The sequence below is a fragment of the Rattus norvegicus genome, chromosome 7 (assembly GCF_021556685.1).
Source record: "Rattus norvegicus strain SHRSP/BbbUtx chromosome 7, alternate assembly SHRSP_T2T, whole genome shotgun sequence".
Lineage (NCBI taxonomy): Eukaryota > Metazoa > Chordata > Mammalia > Rodentia > Muridae > Rattus > Rattus norvegicus.
This window is the reverse complement of record NC_141540.1, coordinates 66178257-66194108: the sequence shown is the minus strand read 5'-3', so window position 1 is coordinate 66194108 and position 15852 is coordinate 66178257. Positions and strand designations below refer to the sequence as shown.

The window sequence follows — 15852 nt, the reverse complement described above, 5'->3', positions numbered from 1 at the left end:
CTCTCCCCAATTTATGAATGCAAAGTCTGGTTCTTGAGGATACACCTGGTGAATTAGAACTTTTAAAGTTAAGATCCTCTTTGCAACATAAACCATCCTTGATTTTGAAGGAATTTTCTGCTCTGTTACGCAGTGGTAGAATTTGGGAGTATGTCGTTCAGCCACGTTCCTTCAGGGGAAAGGACCGATTGTAAGCAACAGAGTTTAGCTGGGCAGTGGTGGTGCACATCTTTAATCCCAGCACTCAGGAAGCAGAGGCAGGCAGACCTCTTGAATTCAAGGCCATCCTGGTTTTTAGATTGAGTTCCAGGACAGCCAAGTCCACACAGGGAAGTCAAAAAAACAAAACAAACTGAGGGTTTTACAGGTTTTCCTGTGACTGGATTTGTAGTTAGGAATATTTTAATGATAGCTCAATTCAAGGGACCCTCAGTCTATATGTGTGCCTCTGTGTCTTGAGTACTGAGATGTTTTGCTTGCATTATTCAGTTCTTCAAACTTAATAGCTGAGGACCCCTGGATGGAATGTCATAGACACAAGCTACCTTTAAGCCTTGGTCAGAGAAGCTTCTCTTTGCAGTGAGTCTTGGTGAATGCAATGATTCTTGGCTGTTCAAAACAGTTGCATGTTGAGCCTTAAACAGATCATTTTTACTATCCCCTGTAAGGCTTGGGGAATATCAGGGAAAATGGGATAGAAAGAATGTAAGGAGAGAAAGAAGGGCTGCAAAGTGCCCTCTTCTGAGCATGGTGGGGAGAGGAATCTGTCGTTGTAGTTTTGAGCCCCCAGCAGCCCGTTGTCTTCCTTGGACCTATCCAAGAGCAGGCCTGGGAATAGTCATAGATGGTGGAAGAGCTCAGGGCTTACTCTTTCCTGCTGAACGGGCAGGCTACTGACTACTTCTGGAGAATGGGGGTCCTCATCTTCAGATGTGTGCCCACTGGTGAGCTCATCCCATGCTCACAGACACCACCTGCTTAGACTTAGTGGGTCACAAAACGGAATGGAGAGGCTGGGAACGAGCCAGTGGGGAGAAGTGGCAGGAGTGGCAGGGAGAGGAGAAGGTGTGACTGAGCGTAATCTTGAGTGTACTGTGTAGATGAGGTTGTTGAGGACAAATTTAGTTAGCAAATGTGAAATGCAACAATCTCCTAGCTGCTCTAGACTTTCATCTATCCTGCTCTTCAGATTAGGAAACTGAATCTTTGGAAGATTAAGAATGGTGTGTATGTGACAGAACCAAGATTTGAGTACAGATAATTATCCCAGGGTTTTTTATCCTCTAACACAAAGGAGCTTTTGGGGATAGGTATCCAAACCACAGTGTATGGTATAAAGGTACATAAACTAAAGTAGTTTTAGTTCAGGTTTTAAGGTTGCTTGCTTACAAGAAAATAAAGTGTCAGCCATATTGATTTGTTATGCAACTGGCAAGTTCAATTCTGGTGTTTTATCAATTTCATGAAATTAAGCGTTGGAAATCTGAGTATAAAGCAGAAATTGATCCTGGTCAAAAATGCAGAAGTGCGATAGGAAGCTCCTTAGGTATGGAGACTCCTCCTCTCAGAAAGGCCACTTTTCCCTTTCATTATAAAATTAGATTTTTTTTTTTAATAACTGAGGAAGCATTAGAACAGTTACACTTAAACATTAAAATCACATTTGGAATTTGAAGTATGCTATAAAAGCTCTGTGAGAATAGAAGGAATCTGAAGGAATAGCATAGTGTTAAAAACAACTTCACAACATACATTTAAGTTTATTTGAGCAAAGAACAACTCAAGAGTTGGTGGGGTTCAGAACCAGAAGACTCCGGGAGCTCCACAGTCTGCAGAGAGGCCAAGTCCAGCCTGGCCAATGCTGCCTTTAACTTTTATTTCATCTATTTCTTATTACTTTTGTATGTGTTAAATCCCACTTGTTCCTTGCCTGGTGTGTAAGAGGGCAGTTGACTTAATATGTTTTTATTCTTTGAGAATTTGATACATGCAGAGGATGCATCTTGATCACATGAATTCATTTCAGTCAGGTCTCCTATTCCAATTTCATGTCTATCTCTCCCAGTGTTCTTTCCCCACTTTTGCTGAGTCCAGTTAGTGCTGTTCACATACTCATGGGTATAGGACCATCCACTGGGGCATGAGCCACCTATGAGGCCATACCCTGGAAGAAAACTGACTCCTTCCCCAGCAGCTTGCCAATAGTTCTTCAGCTGGTGTGGGATTTTGTGAGCACACCATTCACCTGGTCCATGCTGCCATGTTGACTACTTTGATCGTGTGTATGTTGGTAGAGACAGCCACAGCTGTTGTGAGTTCCTGGGTCTTAACAGCCCTGCCTTGTCTAGATCACACTGTTGGTGGCAGTCCTCCCTGACTTCGGGCTCTTAACAATCTTTCTGTTCCTTTTTCCATGATGCTCCTTGAGCACTGGGGCAGATGATATGTTTAAAAATGTGTTATTTATGCTTGGGAATTCTGGACCGCTATAGACATAGTTGTAAAGCTGTCCCCTGGAGCATGGGTAACTAACTCACCAGAGGCAGTGACTTTCTCCTTTCTAGTTGCCCTCAACTGCCTCAGTTCTCCTGGTCCGAGTGGGACCCCCTCCCCATTGATAGCTGGATGTTTATTGCCCAGTCTTGTTCAGGCCCTTTGTGGGCAGCTGCAATTACTATGAGTTCTTGAGAGCTCTGGCCATATTTGTCTCTTAAGACAATTTTTCATGACTTTTCTCCAAAGTCATTCAGCTCTTCAGTTCTTTCCACCCCTTCTTGGGGGCTCTCAGACCCTTAGGGGGAATGATGTGGTTGGTATATGCCATGTAAGGCTCAACATTTACTTGTTCTGAGCACCTTGGTCAGCTATGATTCTTAGAATTAGCTGCCCTTCACTGTACAGAGACGTTGCCAAGTTTGAGGACATGTCATGTCCATTTAATAAGAGTAGTGGGTTCGGGGTTGGGGATTTAGCTCAGTGGTAGAGCGCTTGCCTAGGAAGCGCAAGGCCCTGGGTTCGGTCCCCAGCTCCGAAAAAAAGAACCCCCCCCCCCCAAAAAAAAGTAGTGGGTTCATTCCTAGGACCTTTTACCTCCCTAGTCATGGACCTTTGTCTAAATTCATAGTAATAAAGACAGGACTTCCTCCTGCAAGTGGACCTCAGAGCAAATTTGGTGGTTTTCATAACAACCATGCTACTATTGTACCAGAAAACACCCGTTCCTGGTAAGTTGGTAATGTCTGTGCGTGCGCTCTGCAAAGCTAAGAATGATCCTTGATTAATTTTCCCTTCATCTGTCTGCGTAGCAACTTGAGGCACTGTGAAGACTGTCCTGCTGCAGGGAGGAAGCTTTCTCTTCAGTCCCAGCCTGGCTTACCTGTCACCACATCCAGGGTGTGTCCTGTCTTTAGCAGAAGAGTCCTGTCATTCATCCCACTCTTGTGGCCAACTGAGGGAAGTGGCCATAATCTGTGTAGTTTTGAGGGTCTCTGGCCTTGCTAGCCAACACCACCAGGAGGTCTCCTACACCTGCCATTAAGATTTTCATTTACTAACCCATGGCTTTGGGATTGGCATTATCCACCCATGTATGCTATCTCTTTTGTCTTTTTAAAGTTGTGTTTTTTAATTAATTTATAAGGTCACTTTGTATGGCCTTAATTTTTGTTAACTCCTTCCCGTTATCCCATTTTCTCTCCACCTTTCACCCTGTTCCTGTTAAAAACTTGCAACACTGAATTACTTTTTCATTTTCATGTCGCCTGTGCTCCACCCTCTGCCCCCAAGGCCCTTTGCCTACATCCACTATGGCCTTTGGTCACTCCCTGGTCTCTATAGACATTTCAAGTTAAACCTAAAAATTGTAAGCTATGATCTACAGTTGGGAGAAACCACGCTGTGGTATTTGACTTTCTGGGCCTGGCTAGATTACCTCACTCCGTACAGTATTTTCCATTTGCATCCATTTGCCTTCAAGTTTTATTTCATTTTTATAGCTGAATAAAATTCCATTATGTGTTGCACCACTATTGCTTTATCCCTTCATCAGTTGCTGAACTGGTAGGCTGGTTCCATTTTCTAGCTGTTGAGAATGAGTAGAGCTTTGTTGTCAACTATTGTGGGGTCTTTTGAAGGTATTGTTACAGAGTTGAGGTAGTTTCCACCTGTCCTTGTTTACTGAGCATTTTTAGAATTAGTAATGGGTACTAAATTTCATTAGATGGTTTTTCTTAGGCCTTTTTGGTAGATTAAGCTAGTTGACTTTTGAATGATGATGAAGTTAGTCAAGTATTCATGGGCTAAATAACATTTAGTTATGTTTTCCTTTTTACATTGTTAAATTCGATTTGTTGTTCTGTAGAAGATTTTAGACCTGAGTTCATGACAGCAGTTGATGCATGATTTTCTTATAGTATTTTGTTTGGCTTTGATATTAAGAGTAATGCTGGTCTGATAGGATAAGTTAAGTATTCCTTTGATCTTCTGGTGGATGATGTCAAGAGTTAAATTCTTCAAATTTTTAGTGAAATTCACTAGTAAACTCATCTGGGCCTGGTGTTTTCTGTTTTTGGTAGTTATTAAGTTTCTTAATAGATTTAGTTAATAGTAAGAAAAGTGACTTTAATTTTATTTTCACATTCCTCTTTGGATGTGCTTCATTTCTTCATCTAGTTCCAAGTTTCTTACCTGAATCATTTTTCTTCTCTCTGGTTGACTTGTAATATTTCATGAAAGTCATGTCTACTGGAAAGAAATTCTCCCAATTTCTATTTTCCCAAGAAAGTATGAATTAATTAATTAATTAATTAGGTCTGGCTGTTTAGCTTAAGGTCTCAGTACGCTATCCAAGATGACTTTGAGTTCACTTGCGCTCACTCAGGCAGACAGTGAACTTAATCTTCCTGCCCAGCTTCCTGAGCTGTTGGAACTTAGATCTGGGCCATTAGACCTCACTCACAAGTGACTACTGTCTCTCCAGTTTGATGGATAACAGGTTGCCCTGTGACATCATTTTTGCAATGACTGTAAGAAGAGCCATTTTTTTGATTGTTTAACAAAGTAATAACCACAATTTCCCATAGGTCAGACTAAAAGCAGATTTTTGATAGTATGTAATATCACCCATCTCCATTTCTTGGTTTGTAAAATATATTTTAAAGTAAAATATTTTTGTGTTTATATTCTTCTCTAATATATGAAAAATTTCAAAGTTGAAAGAATTATGTTGTTGATACTCATTACTTAGTCCTACTGCTTATAGTCTATATAGTCCTACTGCTTATGTATAGTCTATATGGTCCTACTGTTTATATAGTTTTTATGGTCCTACTGTTTATATAGTCTATAGTCCTACTGTTTATATAGTTCTACTGGTTATATGTAGTCTATATGGTCCTACTGTTTATATATAGTCTACATTAGTTCTACTGTTTTTATAGTATATATAGTTCGTTTCTATAGTCTGTGGGGTTGTTTTGTTTTGTTTTGTCATTTAGTTTTTGTAATAGATCCCAGATCTGAGTACAACCATAATGTAAAGTTAAAACTTGGTAAAGATGGGACTGGAGTAATGGCTCAGCGGTAAAGAACACTGGCTGTTCTTCCAGAGGTCCTGAGTTCAAATCCCAGCAGTCAGATGGTGGCTCACAACCATCTATAATGGGATCTGATAACCTCTTCTGGTATGTTGAAGACAGTGACAGTGTACTCATATACTAAATAATACTTTTTAAAAAACATGGTAAAGATGAACAATTTTAACTATATTCTGATACTTATTTTATGTGCTATTTCTTTTAAAAAAGAGAAAAATTCCTACAGGCAGTCTTCCTGTGTGGCTGGAGCATACTGTGAACTTGTTAGCCTGACTGACTTCCCGAGTGCCGTGTGCTGCCATGCTCAGGAGTCTGTCATATATAAAGAACAGGAGCTAACCACGTTAAAGAAGTGATTGGCCTATTTGATTCTGAATTTTGACCTTTTAAATCCTTAAATACACTTTTTCTGTTTTCTATGTTTTAGTATTTGATACCCATACTTAAAACCCTCTTTTATTTTTATAAAGTCATTATAAACTTATTTTTCAAGAAAATTTTATTTGGAAGTCACATGGGGTTATTGCCTCTTAAAACAGACAAATGAAGAACTGGAAGTCCTATAGAATAGAATATGTGAGCTAGAGAGTGTTCCCCTTCCCTTTCTTTCATGAATCAACTATTTTAGATTTGTATCTTTATGTTCCAGGTTGGTAATGCATTATGGCTGCATTCATGTCTAGGGTAAAGGTGGTATAAATGTTCCCCTGAATGCAAGACTCTCACAGGAACAGACTGTAAAGGATTTTTCTAATTATATCATCAAGAGCCTCTGTTATGGAATGATCATATATTTAATAAGGCCAGGGATAATTGTCAAACTTTAAGGAAACAAATGGGCAATTGCTGTTGCAAAAGAATGTCCTCCCTTGTTCACTGTCCATATTTAGATCATCCTGGCTGTCGGTGACATTCTTAAGCACTTGCCACACAGGTGCAGTGTTCTTCAGCTGTTCAGGGGTGCAGCCCTCCCTCCACCCCCTCTCCCTCCGCCCCCTCCTCTTATATAGTCAGGCCCTTTAATCCCACTAATATTAGAGGTGGGATTCATACATTTGAATACCTATATATATATAAAAAGGCACAAGTAAGAGAGATAATTGGTAATTTATATAGCTGAATATTACTGCTTAGATGTCTTGAATTTTTCTTAGGACCTAGTTTAGTGCCATAGAATGGTGTGGGCTTTGTTGTCATGAGTGTGTGTGGTTTTTTCCTTTTTTTTCTTTTCTTTTTTTCCCCCTTTTGGTTTTTCAAGACAGGGTTTCTCTGTGAAGCCATGGCTAGCTTTAGACTCAGAGCCCCCTTTATCTGCCTCCTGAGTGCTAGGATTAAAGGTGTGCACCACCATGACTGGGCTAGTTGATAGTTTTAGAACTGTAAAAGGCTGCCCTTGAGTGCCCACGTCTGTAGAGTCATTGCTCTGTAGAATGAACTGAGAGGAGAGCTTATCTTTATTCTTAAGTAACATAGAGCAGATACTTGTTTGCTAATGTCTTGCTTTGTAAGATAAAGCTAAATGATCTATCACAATACTAAATTAAGAAATCACAGCTTTTAGAAACTGATGTCACATGGTAGGCTCCAAGCAGTCTTGTGAATGTGGTGCTTCTGTACAGAGAAAGGCTGTGACCGATTCTTCACATGGTGGTCCTGGGATACACTGATAGATCTCCATCTCCTTGTGTGCAGTTGAGAACTTGTTTTGAGATGTTCTCCTTGCCTAAGAGCTATATATCCAGCTGCAGTCTTCTAGCCATGTACCTGTTGGTTTTGACGTGTCGTGTCGTATCATAAAGGGTTAAAGCTTAATAACTCAACATCTAAGAGTGCAGGGGGAAAGGCTCTTTGTTGTTGTTGTTGGTTTTTTTTTTTTTTTTTTTTTTTTTTTTTTTTGCTTTTCTTTTTTTCCTTTTCTTTTTTTCAGAGCTGGGGACCGAACCCAAGGCCTTGTGCTTGCTAGGCAAGCGCTCTACCACTGAGCCAAATCCCCAACCCCAGGCTCTTTGTTTTTTAAAAGAAGAAAAATACTTTAGTTTTCATAGTGTTTTATAATGAGAAGTATATAGCCTTTGGAGTCAGACATAAATAGTTTTAATTTTGTCATCAATTCCATTAACAAGCACGTTTATCTCAGGAGGTAACCTAACCTTTTATGGGTCAATGTCTCTGAACAAAATGTGATAACATATTCTCTAAAACTGTGGTGTTGTATTAAGTGAGGCACTTTAAAATGTGTCAGCAAGCTAGTGCCCCAGACAGGAGTGCTGCAGTAAGTGCTGTCACGAGAGGACTGCACAGTGCTCAGGGTCATTAGACCTTTCTGGTGTTTGTGAGACATGGGCCTTCAGCTTGTCTGTTGTTTGTTCTTCATGTCTTTAGCACCAAACTTCTCCAGGTGTTGAGAGGGGAAGAGATTTTTGTGCTCTTATTAGGAAAAGAAATAAATACCTCATAGTTTTAAATCAGACTATCTGGCTGTGAAGGTACTGAGACCACAGAGGCATCTGAGAGGAAGAACGTCATTGTGAGTTACAGCACTTCTACATCCTTCATGGTTGTAGCTGCAGTCTTGACTCAAAGCAGGAAGAAATCTGAGAACATAGTGAAAATTACCAGGAGAAGCAAATGTCTAGGATTTTCCCAGGAAAAATATCTTTCTATGTACTGTAATTTACTTTAATTCCAAATGCAGAGAATAGAAAAATATGAGTGCATACTGTGAAGCTAATTGTATTGATCCAGAGAAAGCTGGAGAAAAGTATTCAGCATACAATTGTCCATTTTTCTGGTCTTGTAAGTAGATACTTATTCACTAAATGCTTAGGATTCTCAAAATGAGATACCGTATTTTTTTTTTAATGTTCTTTTTTTTCTTTTTCTTTTTCTTTTTCTTTTTCTTTGGAGCTGGGGACCGAACCCAGGGCCTTACGCTTGCTAGGCAAGCACTCTACCACTGAACTAAATCCCCAACCCCGTATATGTTATTCTTTTTTTTTTTTTTTTTAAGGTTTATTTCTTTATGTATGTGAGGACCGTTGGAAGAGCAGTCAGTGCTCTTAGATTTATTTATTTATTACATGTAAGTACATTGTGGCTGTCTTCAGACACACCAGAGGAGGGCATCAGATCTCATTACAGATGGTTGTGAGCCACTATGTGGTTGCTGGGATTTGAACTCAGGACCTCTGGAAGAGCAGTCAGTGCTCTTAACCGCTGAGCCATCTCTCCAGCCCCGTATATGTTATTCTTAACCAAAGAAACTGATGATCTTTCGAAAGGACTCCATGTGAGTCACAAGTGCCAGTAAAGAGACCAGTCCTTTGAGTACTTCATGCTAGACAATGTAAACTTGTTCCTTATTACATGTGCTGTTCTTTTAAAAAAGGTGACCTGGATAACTAATGCTTCTAGTTTTCTAAAGTTTCTGCCGTGGAGTAAAATATAACAATGTTTAAGATCCTACTTGCCGACTCCCTTAATTGATTTTACAATCTCAGTTTCCTACTGCTTGTTGTCTGTTCCATTATAGAACATTCTAGCTGTGCCGGCTACTTCATTCTGGAGTAACATACCAACCATGTTAGTCCCTCCAGATTTTGTGTACTTGTCTGGTCTTCCTGTATCTGTCCTTCAAATTTTACAGTTACATGGCATGATCCTCCATGAGTCTTTTGAAATGCTATTGGTAGGGAGGGGCTTTCTGATTATCTTACTAAAAATAGCTTTTTTCTGTCAAATCAAGCCCTGTTGTTTCCACCTAAAATACTTAGGCCTACCTGGCATGTATGTATTTTTAACATGAACTTGTTCATTGCTTCTGTGAATCTCTGTAGAACGTAAGTACCAGGAGGGCAGGGATCCTAGGTTGTTCCAGCTGTCAGTGTAACACAAACCTAGACAGACCTGGGGAGGACTCTCAGTTAAGAGATTGCCTCTGTGAGATTGTTCTGTGTGCATGTCTGTTGAGTCAGTTTCTTGATTGCCCACTGGAGCGGTGCCCTGGATAGGTGGGACTGGGCTCTGCGTAAGAAGGGTAGCTTAAGTAAGCCTGTAAGGAGCGTTCCTTCGTGATGCCTGCTTCATGTCCTGTCTCCACATTCCTGTGTGAACTCCTGCCCCTGGCTTCCTAAGGATGGACCATAACCTGTAAGCCAAACAAACACTCTCCTCCAAGTTGCCTTTAGTCAGTCGTTGATGATAGCTATAGAAATTAAACCAGGGCAGATACACTTACTCATTCAGTGCCCAGATTTACATTGTCTAGCATGAAGTACTCAAAGGACTGGTCTCTTTACTGGCACTTGTGACTCACATGGAGTCCTTTCGAAAGATCATCAGTTTCTTTGGTTAAGAATAGCATATTTTTTTACAGTATCTTCAACTCATAGACATGTTCATAATAATATTCCTGTTTAGGAATTCATAGTGCTCTGGTTAAAGACTAGAAAAAGTTTACATTTATTGAAAGCTTTGACAAAACTAATTACACTTTTGAAATTGGTAACAAGTTTGGAGAAGGAAAATAAAACTGTGTCTTAAATTTTATAATCTAGAATTTACGGAACCACTGGAAGATTTTAAATTAAACATGGGAATTTGATTTTTAGTCATGATAGTGTAGTTTAAAGGGAAGATAAATCAAAGTGTTAAGGATCTCCACAAGAAGAGTTTGGTATATCTGAAGTTGGAAATAGCCTGGAGAGTGAATTCTACGGCTATAGAAGAGGAAATTGTGACACTGAGAGAGTCTGAGCAAAGGCCATGTAGAAGACATCAATTGTGTGTGGGTGGCTCCATAGCTGACTGCCTTTAGGGTATGGGAACACTGGCTTAGAGTGCTTGACATTGTCACTATCAGGGTAAGAGGGAGTACTTACTGTATGTGGTTCACTCAGTTCTGAGAGAAGAGACCAGCTAAGAAAACAATACAGTTCTGCTGTCAGACGTTCTTGAAATATCTACACTTGCCACATTTCTTCAAATCGTTACATAGGTCACTATTGATAAGAATATTTGTGGGTTTTTAAGTATATGACAATTCTTTTTCTCCGTAAAGACCATACAGTTTCAATTGAGTATATTGATGTTTTAAAAATACCAAAATGATTTGAGGCAGGAAAAATATATGAACATGTTTCTTCATAAATTGGAGGGCTGACTTGCTGTTTAAGAATTACTGTGCTCACACAGAGCTGCCTTCTAAAACTTAACCATAAGGTTCTATTTCATTCTTGCCATTCTTAATTTATCATGTGTAACTTGTTGGCATTTGAGAAGAAAAATTAACTGAAGGGCAGAAAAAACTCCCCAGGCTTTTGATGTGTCAGTTCTCAGTTTTCTTAGTCTTGAAGCACAAATCTAGGATATGAAAGACATTGGTAGTTTTCAACATGGCTGTCTTTTTTGTTTTACTCCTGCCTTCCTAGTCCTTCTGACAACCTCCCCCAGCTTTATTTAGGATTTTAACACTATTTTGTGACACAGAGCAAGTTATACATACATGTGGCTTTAGCTTAGATGGTGGTAACCCTTTTCCAGCACCGACTATACTTGTCTCCGACAATGCAGATGTGCCTTAGGCTGGTTGTTGTGGGCAGCTCTTTGAGGAGCAGTCTGCAGGCCGATTTACATCCATTTCTGCTGTCACAGACACATTGACTTTGCATAGCTTTATTTCAGAGGGTTCATGTTTCACATTAAAAATTAGGTGGGGTTGGGGATTTAACTCAGTGGTTAGAGCGCTTGCCTAGGAAGTACAAGGCCCTGGGTTCGGTCCCCAGCTCTGAAAAAAAGAACCCCCCCCCCAAAAAAAATTAATGCTATTAAAAAGTAGTTTTGTAATCCATGTGCTTTGGTATTTTTTAACTCAATCTTCTTCTATTTTGAGAACTTCTGATTTTATACTTTTCAAAAATATTTCTTTCCCAGCATTGATAATCTTTTTTGTTGTACAAAGAAAGGTTATCTAAATGACCATTTGAAAAATCTGATAATAGGATTACTTTTTTTTCCATTGCTTTTTAATTGTACCTTGTCAAAATGGTCTTGTACATGAACTTTCTTAGAATCAGGCAGTTCCTGGTCTTATGGAACTTCCTGTTTTCTCAAATAAAAATAGAAAAGCATCTCAGAAAGGAAATCTGGTCAGTGTGAACTACTTTATGAGATATGTTGGACTTCCTTGTGCCTGGATTGTATAGTAAGAGGTCTGTATAAAATGATTATGAGTTTTCAAGTGTCTGTGAACTTTGAAAGTTTTTATATATATATAATAACATAGGTGATATGGGAAAGGGACTGAATAATTGTGACATGACATGTTATATATTTAGCCATAATCTGGCTTCACATTTTGGGGAGATTTTAGGTAGAGAAAGATTGCATGGAAAATACTATAAATTCCCCTTATTATAATATTTGATTGTCAAATACTGAAATCTAACTGTCAGCCACTTTGATCTGTTTATTTTTTCTTTGCCATTTTTCTAGATCTAAGCAAAGAGTCATGTTTTTGTTTGTTTCATGTTTTGTAGTAGTAGGCTGATATTTATTTACACAGATACTATAAGTTTGAATGCTAAAAGAATTATTTAGTTTTAAAGCAGCAAGTTAAGTAGAAACATGATATATTTAGTAATAGTAAAATGGGTAGTATATCCTGAGAACATAGTGAGTCTAGCTGCTATGCCAGGCATTTTATAGGGTTATCTCACTTAGTCCTTCCCTGACTGGACAAGGTATGTGCAATTGTTATTGCTCCTTCACAGGAAAATTGGTGCAGAGCAAGCAGGGCATTGGTTGAAGGAGTTATTACTAAGGACTGGTGCAGACTTGAGTCATCGGTTCCTCATATAACACGAGAGCTCTGGCTTTCAGTTGTGGTGGAGAAAAGCGTGAACTAAAGCGAATGTCTAGCATAGTTGGTCTTATTTCTTTCCCGGTTTTTCCCTCTGGTTTGTTTACATTGGTTTGCTTATGTGCATGGTGGAACCGCATGTGTTGGCTTCTCAGGTACTTGTTTAGGATTGAAGTGCTGGAGTGATGCTAATAGTTCTTTTTTCTTTCTTTTCCTTGATAGTAAAAAACCCCTTTGATGAAACATTTGGAAAAATACAAGTAAGTAAAAGATCATGATGCTTATAATGTATGTCATGTTTTAAATGATGGAGATACTAAAATGCTACTTTTATGTAAAGACAACTGCCCCATCAAACGGGTGGAGCCGAGCCATGCCTGGACCTGGCTCTTCTACTTCCAGGTGTGCCGTGAGGCTGTAGCAGGCTTTTGTTTTGTCTTCTTTTGTTCCTTCTCGATCCTTGTTCTGCTGCTGTGATGGCCAATTAGGAAAGCAAAGGCTTAAAGGAAAAAACCCAGGCTTTTTACATATTCTTTCTCAAAGGATGATGTAATAACTTGAACCAAAATTTTATTTATATCAAAATACTTTTTGCTTGCCGTAGAATAGACACTGAAGATTTAGATATTTAAAGTGAATATTATACTACATAATTCTCTGCTAATTTTTCATTATGGGACCTGACCATTGTATAGATCTGTATCAAAATTATTTGTTTTACTCAAGAGCATATAAAAAGTTTAGTCAGACAGTAGAATTATTATTTCAGATTGTTGGGACTGGGACTTTGGAATAATTTTCTTCAGTATTTTCTGTCGTAAAGACATTTATTTGTAGTGAATTTGACAACTGAATCTTAAAAAATGCAATAGCGTTATAGCTGAGACAGTGCAGTGGACTCATGGGACCTTGAAAGTAGAAAATGTTTTAAAATTTGTAGAATCAGATTCAGTTTAAGACTCTTGGGTTTCAGCCCCAGCTTTTAGTTTTCGATGCTTGATTATCTGTTTGTTTTTTGAGACAGAGCCCTGTCTCTATCTCTGTCTGTCTGTCTGTCTGTCTGTCTATCTATCTATCTATCTATCTATCTATCTATCTATCTATCTATCTATCTATCTATCTATCTATCTATCTACTTATTTATGAGGTGGTCTTGTTAAAAAGTCCACCCTGGCCTTAGGTTTGCTATTTTCCTGTCTCAGTCTCCCTATGCTGGGATTATAGGTCTAAACCACTCTGCTCTACACTTTGTGTTTTTAACTTTGCATGAAGATAGGAATTGTTTTGATTCAGAATAACAGAAGGATGAGGTCAATAAAACAGTGATGTGGCAAAAGCTTGGAAGCCAACAGCCACCTGGAGGGATTGATACATTGTCTGTCATTGTGACAGACTCCAAGGACTAAGGCAGGGATTTGGAGCCTTTCTCTAAGGCCTCCTCCTCCATCACTGATCATAGTTGCACTGACAGACCTTTGTATCCCATAATGTATAAGCTTGTTGTCTTTGTTTCCTGGACATGAGTGAGGACAAAAGGGTAGATGCAGCTTCCTGTCTTTAGACATACACGTACCGTAACCTTCTACATTTTCTAGCCAAGCCCGAACTTGCTCCATGAAGATAATCATCTAGAAATCCTGTGCTCATGCAGACCTTCCCTTGATAATCAAAATCATGGCTTATCTCATCTCTTAGCCCTTCTCGTCACTTGCAAAGTTTATCTTACTTGCAGTTCTTAAAATATGTGCGTCATTGTTTAGACTACTTGATAGATTATATAGACCACACCATGTTTACTCCAGAGCATCTCTACTTTCTGGTCAGAGCAATATTCCAGATGTGCACAACGCTGACTTACTTTTCTCTTAAATTTTCAGAATGAAGCCAAACTCTTTCCTCTCATATTTAGGCTTCTGTGGCAGTCAATTCCAAGCTACTTTTCCTTCAGCAGGTTACTGCTTATGTAAGAAGTCTAACCGGTGCTTTCATGCTTCTGTACCTCTGCTTATGCAGTTCCCTCTGGCTGGAGTGATGGTCAAGTCTCTCTTCCTCTAATGCTCTGTTGCACAGATGGGCTTTAGTCGACCTCCCTCTCTGTTTGCACTGTACTTGGCAGTTATAGTGTGTCACTGCATGGTGCTTGGTGGTGGTGTTCTTGAGAATAGGAAATACCTTGTTTGTTGTGTCTCACTTTGCTCTGAGAAAATAGTTCTTTACTCCTTAACTTCATTGCATGCTTCACTTTAATAGTAATTATATACAAGGGTCATCTTGGAAGTCTAGGACAGGATGTATGTCAAAGTAACAACACACATTCCTTTAGTTATGTGGTGGAGTCAGATTTAAACAAACCATGGGGAACTGGAGGATGGCTCAGTGGCCAAAGGTGCTTGCCAGCAAACATGACAACCTGAGTTTGAACACACATTCTATTGTTTGACTACAAGTGGTATACCAGTATACCCATGTGTGTGCAACCCACATCTCTGTACATACATTAAGTCAGTTACTCAAACATGGAATGCAACATAGATAGAGGAAAGACAAGAACAGTCTATGTTTGGACACAGTGTATATGCATTATACACTGTGGAATTGGAGGGACTGCTGTGATGGGTAGAGGAGGGGTTTCATCATGTGTGAGAACCATTTGTGTGTGTGTGTGTGTGTGTGTGTGTGTGTGTCTGTGTGTCTGTGTGTCTGTATGTGGGTGTGTGCACATACATGCTGGTGCCCACAGAGGCCAGTGGCTTCAAATCCTGTGAAACTTGAGCTGTGGAAGATTGTAAGCTGCCTGACAGGGGTATGCTGGACTTGAACTCTGGCCCTCTGGGAGAAAAACAGTTAATCACTGAGCCACCTCTCCAGCCCACGTGTCAGTTTAGTTCTCAGGAAAATGAAATACTTAACAGTGATAATTTATTTTTTTTATTTTTTTATTATTTATTTATTTATTTATTTATTTATTTTTTGTTCTTTTTTTTGGAGCTGGGGACCGAACCCAGGGCCTTGCGCTTCCTAGGCAAGCGCTCTACCACTGAGCTAAATCCCCAACCCCGATAATTTATTTTAACATTCTGAAAATATAGTAGCTGTTGTTTCCATATGGTTTATCTTTCATGTTATATGACTTTAACCATTTTAGCTTGATTTCTTCCTTTGTAAAAACTATAGACTTAAATTGTATTTCATAATTTTTTTTATTTTAGGCAAGTGAAAAAAATCTTATGATGAGCACATTATACAAACTTCATGATCGATTGGCTCAGATTGCAGGTATTGTATTAGTGTCACTGTCTCCTAAAACACTTCTCAACGTTGTTGTGCTGCATGCTGTGTCAGTAGGAGTAGGCTGATGTTTATTTACACAGTATTCTTCTTTAGACATATGAATGTAAT

General features: G+C 39.2%; 1 protein-coding gene across 3 annotated transcripts in view; it reads left to right on the top strand.

Annotated features, from left to right (window-relative positions):
• Window positions 1–15852, top strand: part of Lemd3 (LEM domain containing 3) — a 66757-nt gene that overhangs the window by 12457 nt on the left and 38448 nt on the right. For 2 of the 3 annotated variants that reach the window (XM_087559012.1, NM_001191000.1), the window contains exons 2-3: window positions 12676–12713; window positions 15663–15729. In XM_087559012.1, coding sequence (XP_087415138.1) covers window positions 12676–12713; window positions 15663–15729 — 105 coding nt within the window. The remainder of the gene's footprint in view (window positions 1–12675; window positions 12714–15662; window positions 15730–15852) is intronic. The other variant, XR_015624377.1, reaches the window with a different exon arrangement.